The 13,653-nt window shown below is 39.1% G+C and overlaps 1 protein-coding gene and 1 long non-coding RNA gene across 2 annotated transcripts in view; one reads left to right on the plus strand and one right to left on the minus strand.

Moving 5' to 3' along the window:
- Window positions 1-9,333, plus strand: part of LOC105253549 (probable G-protein coupled receptor B0563.6) — a 37,719-nt gene extending 28,386 nt beyond the window's left edge. The window contains exons 3-6 of the mRNA XM_011261658.3: window positions 5,573-5,722; window positions 6,247-6,497; window positions 6,841-7,128; window positions 7,440-9,333. Coding sequence (XP_011259960.1) covers window positions 5,573-5,722; window positions 6,247-6,497; window positions 6,841-7,128; window positions 7,440-7,691 — 941 coding nt within the window. The 3' untranslated portion in view covers window positions 7,692-9,333. The remainder of the gene's footprint in view (window positions 1-5,572; window positions 5,723-6,246; window positions 6,498-6,840; window positions 7,129-7,439) is intronic.
- The window catches only part of LOC105253559, an 82,601-nt gene that overhangs the window by 42,147 nt on the left and 26,801 nt on the right, over window positions 1-13,653 (minus strand). The window contains exon 2 of the long non-coding RNA XR_003122687.1: window positions 1,450-1,666. This is a non-coding gene — a long non-coding RNA (uncharacterized LOC105253559). The remainder of the gene's footprint in view (window positions 1-1,449; window positions 1,667-13,653) is intronic.

A 13,653-nucleotide genomic window follows, 5' to 3' on the forward strand; every position in this document is an offset into this window, starting at 1 on the left:
TGTAGTAAGGAAATTCCAGTGAAAAGTGAAGTTTGCATACAAAGTTGAATCCATCACGTTGTGCGAGTTTAGCGTCATTCGTATCGTCGAGCTGCGATATTATTCCGCGAATGCATTCCCGTCTCGCTTGGTGAGTAATGGGACAAACGACGCTGTACAATATTTCATCAAACTTCGCCTCTGTACAAGGCGCAATAAAACGAAAATCCCACCACGGCCAAGTTTGTAAACCTGCGAACTGTCAGTAACGGGGTAAATTGAGCGCCGTAAATGTAACGCGGTCGTCGGCGGCGGCGGCCCGGAATCCCGGATATGGATAACGATTTAATTCCTTTCGCGCCGGAGTCTATTCCCGACGGAAAGTCCCGCATTCGCCGAGAGCTCCCCCGAGGAGGACGCCGCGCAGTAAAAAGGATAACGAGAATCGGCGGCGCGGAGAATGCACTTTGTATGCAAACGCACGGGGGATGATCGTTAATTCCCCGACACCGAACGAACGCGGCTCGTCTCCTTAGATAACCCCTCATTATATCGAATGACTAGTTAAAACTTCTCTGCGACCACGCTGACTCGGGGCACTTTTCAAATCCGCGAGTGCGCGCATTAACGTTAACGTCGCGAAATGACCTCTTTTCTCATCTCCCGCTAAAAAAAACGAATCAATCAGCCGTGGTTTCGTCTACGATAGGTCATCGCAAAAAGAAGAAATATAGCAAGCTATTAAGTTTGTGTTGTCGTTGATCATCACTTTTGTACCATTGTATTATTTCAAAAAATAAAAGAATTTGCTTTTCATCCTTTCGAGTGTTTCATATTTTAATCGAGCACATGCAATATTGAGTCGGAATGGTGTTTCGACGGTCGCAAGAATAACGAAGAGGAAAAAAGTTTGAAATTGTAGTCCCTCGCGCGTCTCTATCTAAAGACAATTCCTTCGGATGCTCGGAATACCGAGCGATATGTGCGGCAACACTCAATGTTATTTCCCCGGAGATGCGTGTCGAAGACACATACGAATTAAATCCTTTCGTGATGCGACGTACATGTTTCGATATGTGAGAGCCGTGTATCAACGTAAATCAACACTTTTCCCGCTTTTTCGTAGCGCTGCCATTTGTAATTCCTGAGATCGACGAGCTAGAATCTTTAAATGACGTCTCGATTTAAATTGATCACTTCCTTCTCCTCCTGACTTCCGTTGGAAGATTCGAACGAATCTTCGCGAAATAAGATTTCGGCACAAGATTTATCTGAAATTGTAAGATTAATCCGGGAGCTTCGCTCACGTCCTCGGATACAGATGGCAATTAAAGAGAACGACGAAATTCCCGTCGTGAATTACCCCATCCGCACGGTAATGTCCTGCGAGTCCTTTTTTCGTTGTTCTTGCACCACGATATTACTGCGGAATGGTTTATTACCGAGTTTGTGCAAAATTGCAGTACTCACCCTCTTTTCTCCCGCTACCATTTCCAGTCGTTATGAGTTTCCAACGGCTGGGTCACTGTCCCGGTTTCAACGTTGCTCTCTTTCCCGTTCCTCTCTTCAACAGGTCTTCCTTTTACGCCAACTATTCCGTCAGTAAATTAAAGATCGTAGAAAAGTGCCACAATTTTCTTCCGTCGTCCAACAATAAAAGCTATTCGTTCTTGGTTTGAGAATCCATCTGTAACAGATAATTACTGAATTAATTAATGTCTTATTAAGAAATATTTTATTATATCCTAACGAAATTTTTGGACAAACAGAGATTCTAAAACATATTAATCAAATCATGATATATTCATATCTTTCTGAAAATTTTTATCAGTACATCGGATAGATAGATCGAAAATGAACTTCGCGTTTGGCAAAAAGACGAGTCAGATATTGAACATCTACAAAAGTAACGGAACCTTTGCACTACGTATATTTTTCAACAGGTGGTATAAACGCCGACGAGTGTGGCAAAGGCTGATTGTAGGAAAAAAAATGCTAAATTCAACATTCTGCCGCATTTTCTCTTTTTCGTTTAAGACGATTAAATATTTTTCATATTTTTCGTATAAATGCAAGGTAACTCGGTAAAATTAAATATTCTCACACTTTTTAATTGCTGATTCATGTAAATTATAATGAAAAAATTTGTTTGCATTCGATCTTCGTTTATTTGATTGAGATGTAGATTTCGTCAGTCTTAGCTTTCATCGGAGATAAGATCTGAATACACGTCAAGTGGTAGCCATTTGTTTGAGGAAATGTTTCGTTCTGATATTATTTCTCGATGAAATATTGATATTCCATGGATATCGCCCGATGGTGACCTCGACGAGGGTCATGCCGCTTCGTCTTTAAAATTAGACCGCAATTTATTACTGGAACACGCGTGTACCATAGTTGTTTCGACGTGATAAACGATAGATTAACGATCCGCGAGGGAAACAGAGCTGCTTTTATGGAGTTAAGCAGCCGTTCAGCCATACGCGACGTCATCGCAGCGTAGTTTCGTCGCGTGGATCTTGACAAATGGACGCTGCAGCTGGCTTCTCCCTCAGGATTTCGATAAATTAAACATGCCGGGGAACGCGATTTGTAAAATGTCGCCACAGGATGCCCGGCAGCAACGTCGCCCGGCGAGACATCGCGATATTTTTCTTCTCTTACTTTTCCTGCTTTTGTCAACACACACATTTACATAGATGCAAAAAGAATACGAAGCATTAACTTTAAGCATGACAATGATGTAATACCTTGCAGTGACATAATATTTACCGAAAAATTTTAACACTCAATTTAAACATAACATTAACACATAATTAAAATGACAATGACATGATTGCATAAAAATATTTGTACATCAATATTCGTTCTATAAGTATTCGATTGCATTCAAAGCTAATTAACATAAAACATTAAGAATTAAAATTCCATATATTCCAAAATTTCTTTTAGAAAATATATCTTTTAGGTAATATATATTTATCATTCTTAGAATCAAACAAATCAGTGCGTATATAAAGTATTTCAATTTTTTGTAATATTTTGTAGAGAAAATTAAAAGAAGAGAAAATTAGTTATCAACGAGTTATTACGCGAATATTTATAAAAACATCGACATATTTGTAACGTTTTCCCGAGAAGAAAAAAAAATTGCTTGATTTTTGTGCCGCATACAATAGATATCTATGCTAGATATACATATATTGTGGGCTTTATTTTATTAAGCAACTCTTTTCCAATCAAAATTTTATATATCTGTCTCCTCTCTTGTGTCTCTTCCTCGTCAGCGTACCGTTGTGTATGAGAGCGAACAAGAAAACGCCGAGCAATCGGCCAATCAACGCGATAAGGTTTGGTAAACGAACCGTGACCCTAAAACGGGTCACTGACACATTAATTCCCGTCGCAGCGTCTGCATGCGTTAACGAGCTCCGACGCCCACCTCATCCGCTCTTGCTGCTTTCCAGAAAAATGAAAAGTGCGGATCAGCCACGGTGGTTTCCGGTAAATGAGGAGCGACGAGCTACTTTGATGCCGTTCCTCTTGTCTTACGCAATTTAAGAGACACGTTCACGTTTGAAAGGAGAGACCTCTATCAAGTGACTCCGTTCTTTGTATGTAATAAAAAAGAATAAGTCGAAAGTAACAATGGTTTTTGGGTATTAAATTCGTACCGTGATAAAAGAGCTTCAATTGTTTGGAGAATTTAAATTTTAAAATAATAATTATCATGTGTTAATATTATAAAATGTTTCAATGTTTTAAATAATCTTCTTTATATTAATCAATAATTTTACTTGAGCAAGGTAAAGTGTAACAATTTTTTCAATCTCTCTCCTTGCATAATACTTTGAAAAACATATTATTATATGCGTGTTACTGCAATAGTTTTATTATATGAATGAAATTGTAATATTATATAATTTTATTTGAGTATCTTTGTCTTTATTTACTTAAAATAAAACGATTCATATATTCATATTATGTTACGGAATTTAATCAAAGAGGTGATATAGGGGTTTATTTCAGGGAAACGAGAAAGGAAAGGGTCGGAACTCCTGGACAAGAATTCGACCTCCTCGATTCGCGAAAAGATCAGCAAGAGACCTAATAAAACTAAACTAGTTCTTCGTGGCCGTTGTTGACGGACGACAAGGCGGCAAGAAATTGTAATTTAAATGGAAAGCAATTTCGCCTTAATACCAGGAGACTCTAGCATAAAAGTTTTACGAGCTCTTACGGTGCGTTGTGTAGTCGGATGGAAACTTGACTTTCATTTCTGCGACATTAGCCATTTCCGGTTTCTTGCGACTTTCATACTCCGAGCGTGTATCGCGCTCTTTGATAAACTTTAGGGAAAGCATCGTAATAGAGAACTTTCCTCCGTTTCGTAATTAAAGTGACTGCCATTCTAAGAAAGAGCTTAAGAAAGCTCTATGAGATAGCCGCAGAATGCGAATCCACATCGAATGGTAACAGTATCGACTGACGAGGAATTGAAACTACCCCTTTTCGTCCATCGTTCAGTTATCACAGACCAAAAAGTCGCGTTACCGGCGAGTTTCTCGAGTTTATCGGCGGCTGGAAGCGACTCAAGAGAGTGGTCGATACGACGAAGCGAGGGTTGATAAAACTGGCTTGGTTAAGTTTGTCCATATCTTAGTCGAAGATAAACCAGAAAAAATTTGATCCATATCTCAAACAACATTTAAAAACAATTATAAATTTTTTATTCACATTTTGCATTGTCAAATGATATAATATTAATAATAATTCGTTGAAAATTTTGTTGTGTCGAAATAAAGAAAAGAGAGCTTTTTCTAAGCAATGAATTTTTCGTTAATATAATGTTAATATCCGAAGAAATTTTTATTCTTCTATTATTATATATTATTCGTATCCAGAATGTGCAATTTTCCATCCAATTATACGAGAGTGGCGTCAACAACTAATTGCTCTCAGGAAATTTCGCGAAACGGTACGGTAAATACGGGCGTTAATTGGTGTCAACGGGTAGTAAAAGCGCGTAACACACGAGACATGGGACAATAAGCGTGGTCGACCATACAATAACGGTAAACCGATGGAAATTGGCAAAAAGCGCTAATCCAATTGTAATTGTCTGGAATTGCGAACGATAAATGTAAAATAAAAAAGAACATCGTGTGTATTTGTGCAAGTAATGTTGACGAACGAGCAAAATATTCGTGGCTACGAATAATATTGAACAAGAAAAACAAAAAGTGTTATAATTATGTTATAATTAAAGTATCACGGATCAAAAACTGTCGACGATATCAAGTTGGGATAAAAAAAAAATGCGTAATGACTCCCGGAATAAATTCCTAAGAGTGATTTAATCCTATTCTCGTCGTTCTTCACGAAACCCGCGGAGGCGGATTAAAAAATTTCTCGGCGATATTGCCGAGAATATTCAGAAAAGTTGCGAGAATGATTAAGTGAATCGTGCCATGTTCACCCGCTGTTCCGGGTTTATGAAATCAAGTTAACTCGATCTCAGAGACCTAGCTCTTATTTTTCCCCGTCCGACTATTCTTCTTAACCCCAGACTCTACTTCTATTTCTGTTGCAGGTTATTCCGCGGCGGCGCTTCTCGCGATTCTGTTCTGCATCCCTTTCGCGCTCAGGGTTCTTACCTACAAGGAGATCGGGGGATGGAGCAGCTGGTCGCAGGCCTTTTATCACGCTCACCTCGAGCTCTTTCTCGGGAATGGCTGCCTGGGTATGAATTTTACCGAAAATTCTGCGCGAAAAACTCGCTGCGAAATTTCGCGCTATAAAATTTCGCAGAGAGTCCAACAGACTCACTCTTGCTTTCTTTCCCTTCCTTGCATTTCCTCTCTTCCATTAACACCATTTTCGCGGAAACGACCGATACGATTCTTACGGAGGAAATGAATTTATTCTGTTATCTTTTCTTTCCACGCTGCGCGCGAAAGAAATAGAAGATGCTCGCTGGAACTTTGTCTGCGGCGGGAAACTTTTGCTCTCTCGAATCTGGAGCTTCTATAAATTACAGTGATGATAACGATTAGTTTGCCTAGATGCTTAAAGAGTTATGGAGAGAAAAATGAGGCATGCACAAAAAATTAAATGATATTTTGCAGTGAAAAAGAATTGTGAAATTTTTTTAGTTATTATACTTATATGTATATGTGTGCGTAGATACAAGTATCTGACGAGAAGAGCTTTTAAGGCCGATCTGGCACTATATTTGCGAGATATAGAGGTTAATTGTATGCATAGGGGTTGGAGTAATGATGCTTCTGGCATTGACAGTGGAGCGTTATGTAAGCGTCTGTCACCCCGGACAACACACGCGACCACTCTGCGGACCACCTCACCTAACAGTGGTGCTCATCCCCCTGGCTACATTTCTCGTTTATCTGCCATGCGTATTTCGGGGTGAAATTACGACCTGCCTGCTGGCGCCAGGCGGTCCCCTTATCTACCAGAAGGGAGAGAATCGGACATTTCTTCATTCATGGTACTTCCAGGTAATTCATATCTCTTTTGTAAACATTGTTCTTTTTCACTAATAAAGAAAAAATATTTGAAAGCCGATAAAATATCAAGACGTCGTTATTATTCAGTCGCATAAATTTTCAACAACAATATCGTTAATTATGCAAAATGTCCCAAATATTAACTCCAAATTATTAGAAGTGTATTTGATATTTAAAAAAAAAGTTATCTGACATTTAAGTTAAGGTCAGAATTTCTGAAACGCTTTGCATATTTAATCATAATCTGTTTATGATCTTAAAATAGCGTGTACTGTATTTAACTGCATTTCATAATTTGATGGCTTTTAATCTGCGATGCAAATATGTACTTCAGATTTACAAGATAATGCTGGAAGTCGTTTTTAAAGTGGCACCGACGATCCTTCTCGCCGGATTCAATCTGAAAATAATGATAGTGTACAGAAGATCCTGCGAACGACGTCGAAGGATGACTTTATCGAGAACCATTAGCAACGATGAAGATCCGAGAACTTTTGCCGAAGAACGACGGCTCATTCTGCTCTTAGGCAGCACCAGCATCCTATTTCTGGTCTGCGTCAGTCCTATGGTTATCTTAAACGTCACTCTCAGCGAGAGTAATCTCAATCATTACTCTTACCAGGTAATAAGATCCGTACACACTTTTGCTACGTATTATTTTTCATTTTCAAATGTACTGTTAGAATACGTTTTTATCTCATCTATAATTTAATGCAATCAATAATGAAACTAAATTTCAACTTGTCAATTAATTTAAAGCGACAATTCCGTTTTCTAATTCCTTGTCATTTTATCTTGAAAGAATACTTGATCAGATTTCGCTTTCTCCTTACCCGATAAAATGATTCAATTATTCTCTCGCACGCCTCCGCTTCTAATTCTCGGCTTCATCAATTATGAATCCATCCATTAATTCGTCGTATTCGGTTGCAGGTGTTCCGGGCGCTGGCCAATCTGTTGGAGGTGATCTATTACTCCATCACGTTTTACATTTATTGTCTCTTTTCCGAGGATTTTCGCAACACTCTGATACGTACTCTGCAGTGGCCATGGCTCAAGAGCAATCAGGGTGGTAGAAGTCTGCCCATGAAACATTCCCCGATACCGCGACCGACGACAACTACGACAACGCCGCCGACCACTACGGTCGCGACGCCTGGACATCTGGCACGTGCCAGCGTTTAACACGGATTTTTTGCCACCGAAGTTTGGCGTCAACCGATCCATGATGTTCCGCCAAACGGCGCAAAAAAACGGACGCGAATTTAGCACGAGGCTGCCGTTGTACCGCGAAAATCTAGATGAATTATTATATGAATAAACGCTCTCTGTAAAATAAACCGAGTGTCTCAACAATATACGAAAATGTCGATTGTACACAATGCCGTTAAACAATTTCGCTTACATGTGTACAGAGGCTTGATAGAGAGATGTAGTAGACTATTGTGTCTTCTGATTCAATAGCCATCGTTTCTTTTTCTTCGGCCGATAATATAATTATCGACGAAAAGACATCAAATTGTGTACGTTATTATTTTTTCACGACGTTCTTTATGAATCACTGATTCTTACGAGTCGATCTACGAGTATCCGAACTATGTGTATCCTGTGTACCAGTAAACTCTGAAATAGTTAGCAGACTACCGGAACAGCCGCATCCGCGAAACATTCCTACGTACTAACAGCTAAAGCCGGGTATGTCTACGTACATGGTTACTGCTGGTAAATTTGAATATCTGACTCCGACAATCAAATCGATCGATCTGATTAAATAGCTGATATCTAAATATTTCTCTCTTTCTCTCTCTTGCTCACTCTCTCTATCAAACAATATACATTTAACTCGTTCACCGATTTTACGAGATCATGAGCTTTGAAATCGGATTCGACGAATTCTCACAACAACGGAAATACGTAAAAAAAGGGATTCTGTGTAAACCGTCCGTCAGGGATCTCGTGGGACTCTTTTGCGCTCTGAAGTACAAGTGGAAAAAAGTTTTTAGCGTTGTCAATCGAGTTTGCGAGAACGAGAGCAGGAAAAGGTGCAGACAAAAGAGAAAGAGAGAGAAAGAGAGAAAGAGAAAGAAAAAGAAGAAACCGCAGACAGGAAAGAAATGTCGCCCGTTGAGAGCCGCCACAATGCGTTTGTGTGCATTGTGACCCCGAGGAATTTATCAGAATTCACGTGGGGACACGACGACAAGACTTGTGCATTGAGTCGCGAACGATCGCCGTTGGAAATTAAAGGCAAGAGCGCTGCGAAAAAAAGACGAGAAGAAAGAATCAAAATGTGTCAAGTACCTGAGACCGTACAATGGATTTTTTTCTGCAAAAATCCACGAGAATTGAAATCGAAATGGAAGGAATTGCATTGATTTCGAAGTCACCGGAGACGGAAGGTAAAAAGGTGTATCAAAGTTCCTCCGCCTGAAAATTTAAGATAGCAAATGAATTAATAAACGCGACGTCGAGAAATATTTTACGCTACGCCGTGAATTGTCGTGATTTATTTCTATGTGAATGTTTATACAATTTAAGTGCACTGCTCCGAGTGGTGATGAAAATTGCGTCTCATGTACCACATTAACGTCATTAATCTTTTATACGCGATATACCTTTGCTACCGATAAGTTACGTATCGTTCGATTAGATCTAAGCAATTTATGTGTAATGTTCGACCAAGGTGGGAATTGAATTTCAACGAAGTCCACCTTTCCGCACCGTATAAAAGGAACGAGAAAAGGGTATCGTGATGCAAGCGAGCGTACACGTATCGTTGGATTCGGCTTTCGATTTTAGCGAAAGGACCGGCTACCGGCTACGATAATAATATTACATCGAACTCTCCGAAATAAATTGCCACCTCTTGGTTCCATCGCGTTTTCAAAATAGATGCTGTATTCTAGAAAGATATTCTCTCCCCGGGGGAATCGATAATTAAATTCGCCGCAACGGTCCGTCCGCGTTCGTGCAGTTCGATGATAATATTATTTCGTTCATTTGCATACGTAAATCCCAACAAAGAACATTTCGCGAACTCTCTTCCGTATGCGGTGTCTCATCTACGCTAACTTTGCGAAACGCGCGTGAACGGAAAAATATATATAAATTCAGAGAAGTATCTCTTTTATATTTTCATATCCTTTTCCATAAACATCTTTGCCAAATAGAACGATACGACATAAAAGGAGTTTCAAAATAATTATTTAATATTTAGGAAATGTGTTGATACTATGCAAACTATGAGAACTGTTATACATTTTCTTTCCTTTCTTAATTTCCTATCCGTAATTATCTTCTCGTCTCTGAAAAATGAAAAAATATGATACGCAAATTTTTTAGATACGCAGATTTTTTAGAATCATTTACGAATCAATTATATTTTTCTTTCTATCTTCGAGTAATTTATTGTTTTCCACGACCTATAAAAATATTCACGGGATGCTTCACGAACACTCGTCACGTGTCGAATGTGACAGCAGCGGTTTGCTGTCGAACCAGATGACGAGTACATGACGAGCGGCACGGTCGGTGTATACCTAGTCTCGTGAAAGAACTCGTGCAAACAGGGCCACGTCCGATCGTTATTTCCATCGATTTTTGCGTCATGCGTCAGCCTTTAAAATTTTGATATTTACCGCGCGGATCGATAAACTCTTTCTCTTTTTTTTTTTCTCTCATGTGAATCGAGAATATGACTGCGCTGCGTTCTTATAACATAGAACACCGATTAAACGCAACAGAATAGAAGAATAAACAGCCAGAAGAATCATCGCTGTTTCGAGGATTTCCGTTCCATTCACGCTGTAGGAAAACCCGTTGTGAGCAAGAAGAGGGGAAGAGGAATTTTCGTGAATAATAGCGGAGTTAAGTGGAGGCGGGAACCAAACTCCTCCGTCGTCTCGGTACGCTGCTATTTGGAAATAATTTAGACCAGTGCACGGAACACGGTTCGTTACGGGCGCTATAAACATGTCGCGATGTGCGAAATGTATCGCATGCATACGCAATAAGGTCGGTCGACCGTTCGGTTGAACGAATAGATCTGTCATCGTTCGAGGGATAATTTAAGCGTACATTCTCATCCTGGAAATTAACAAAGACATATACTGAAACGAGAGAAGTGTATTACGGGACTGCGCGTACATGTTGTACGTCATAATAAAATTTCGAAATACGTAGGTGTCGGGAGCAATATTTACCGCCCACGAAGTACATCGCACGTTTGTGTGTAATGCCAACATCAGTCTCTCGCTCTTTTCTGGCGAGCAGCAAAATATCCCTCGAACGTGTCTAAAGGATGAAATCGTTTCGGATGCAATAGTCCATACGACAAACTGGGAATATGACCGGTGGCTTTAATGGCAGGGGTTTAATAATGCCCCTCGTATTTTTTATATAAAGCCGTACTCATGGAGATGTACAATACAACTGACGTGATAAATTTTGCCGGATGATTTATGAGGATTTTTTCCGAGGAAAAAAAGTCTACGTTTCCCTGCATCATACAATTTTCCTTGATTCAAAATGATTCCATATATTATTTTTCCAATTTTGTTACCCTAATCGTAAATCACTCGGTGTAGAATTCAGAAAAGTATGTTGTTTCAAGCATGGCATAATTCAAATCTCCCGACCTACGTACTGAGGTATCGCGTTGCGTTTTCGTTACCATCCCGATATTTGCCCGAATCTGAATAGTCAACTCGTGTTGGATCCGTGGATTTGTCAACAACGGTCGCTGGCGCGACACATTCGGAATCGTCGATCACGTGGCGTGGATAAAAAAGTAGTAGCGATTTGGCGCCCGAAGCAACGCGCTCTAAAATTTTTGGACGAAATGGTACCAATGGGTAGGGTCATCCATGGTGGGGGTTGCTCTTTGGGTGGGCGTCGCTGAATCGATACAGGGTGGCTTGGTTCGCCGACGAAAGCACCACGGGGTGAACGAGGATTCTGTCTACCCTTCTAGGTTCGGTGACTATAGAGTCTTGCGCGAGTCTCTTCCTGGCAAATTAACTCCTTTAAAAGCGTTTCATTGCTTCTCAAAGGAAACGTCAATCAAAATTACACCTTAAAATTGCGCGTTTGTCTAGTTTATTAATTATCTTACTATTCAACTTTTTCTTACAAGCACTGCCAACTTTTTGTATAATAAAAAAAATCAGTTAAGACAGTACTACTTAATTTATATAGACGTAAAAGCAATTTAATAGAAGCTTAAATAAATTTGAGAATTTTTTCGGTGCCTAATAATAGATCCCAGATTATTGGAACATACCAATTAAATATAACCTATTGATATTCGATATTCAAATATGATTAATTACTTCGCATTATATAATATTTCTATTGAAATTTTTTAGTATCAGATATATTTGATTAATTATATAATTAACTGTAATATCATAAACAATTATATACAAAAGTGATAGTAATACGCGTTTCACGGATAAATTCATGGACAAATTCAAACCGTTATAAATAGCTTACTGGAAAACAAATGCAATCAATGTGGAAATATGCGAAATTCCAAAAATGGATATAAAACAATTCACACGTAACGCGTAATTCGATTGAGCCTCTCGATTTACCTGCAAAACGTAACGCGCTGCGATAGAAAAGGAAGAGAGAGAAGGAGGCAATAATTAATATCCGATAATTATTGCTCGAAATTTATTAGGGTGTAAATGGAACCACACGCGCGCACGACAGGCTGGCTGCTTATATTGCACATATAGCGCAGCACGCGCGAAATTGACGGTCATGCAAATTGCTCGCGTGTACTTCGCTGTCCGTAGTTAACGACTCTTCCGGTCGGCTGAACCTCTAACGAAGCCGTGCTTGTTCGCACGCGGTTGATAAAGAAGCAACTGCGTAGCGACTGATAGAGACACTCGACCGGAAATAGTTCAATAAATCAGTACCTAACATTATTAAAGCATCGTTTCTCACCCGGATCCTAATTACTACTGCCGTGAAGACTCATATGCTAACTCGCCGGTAATGCTAATTACTCTAACTGTCATAGGACGTAAATGGGACGCATTTACATGCCTTAGAATTGTAAATCGAGGACACATATATAGATTGCATCATTGATAATTACATTCATTCATTGATCTTTTCTGATCTTATCGGCAGATAACGAAGATAAAAAATTAAGGTAAGTTAATTTTCTTTGTTAAATAAAAAAGGCAATGTCTAAATGGATATTCGCACTTGACAACAAATAAAAGAAACTTGATATAATTAAATTTGTAAGTGAAATTTATGGAAATTCTGTTCTCTTTCAAAATATAAATTATAAGAAATATACATAAAACATATTTATAAAATGTCCTTCATTTCACTGATAATTGACTGAGAATGTTTTAATGCAAATATAAATGGATTAGTCGCGATGCCATCTCTATCGCGATATCATCCCGACCTCGCGATGCGAGGGAGCAATTCGAGAGTTAACTCTAAAGCTCTCGAAATTCGAGTCACCCTTTTGAACACGTTTGAAAGAATACCGACCACTGCCGTTTGTCTCATTTCAAACATGTAGAACTACAAACACAGTTAAACAAGGAATCTAGCAGAACTACATCAGCTGTATAATTTTCAGCCAATCTCATATTTGATCATGTAAAAGCAAGATCGCGACAAAGATAGGTAATCAAGTTCTACAACAGTTCATCCCGCAATTAACGCAATTATTGCGAAAATAAATTGCCGCATGGACTATCTCTCATCGCAGCTGCAAAAACTAAATGTGACATTATAGCGATTTAACTTCATGGAAAACTAGCGGACAGCTATAAAAGATCAAATTTTCCTAGAGAACTTTCCTACCGAGATAGTTAAATATATTTGAGTGACAGATTAATCTGATTTATGCGCAAACTTCTGCGCGCACTTTCATAATTACTTTAATGATTACTTACAAAAATGTTCAACACAATTGCGACTTTGTTCTCAGCTTAAGAGTTTTATATTGGGGGAAATAAAATAAAAATAAAAAGAGGGGAAAAAAGGGAAGCGCAAAACAAGCACATAAATTCCAACGATGCGCCATGGCAGATATTCAGATTAAATATAGCGGCGCCGCAATTCCGGCGGCTTCCAGGTGCGTTTTAGTCGCGGATTTAATTTTCTACTC

Source organism: Camponotus floridanus, unplaced genomic scaffold (genome assembly GCF_003227725.1).
Source record: "Camponotus floridanus strain SB8 unplaced genomic scaffold, Cflo_v7.5 scaffold2, whole genome shotgun sequence".
Taxonomy (NCBI): Eukaryota; Metazoa; Arthropoda; class Insecta; order Hymenoptera; family Formicidae; genus Camponotus; species Camponotus floridanus.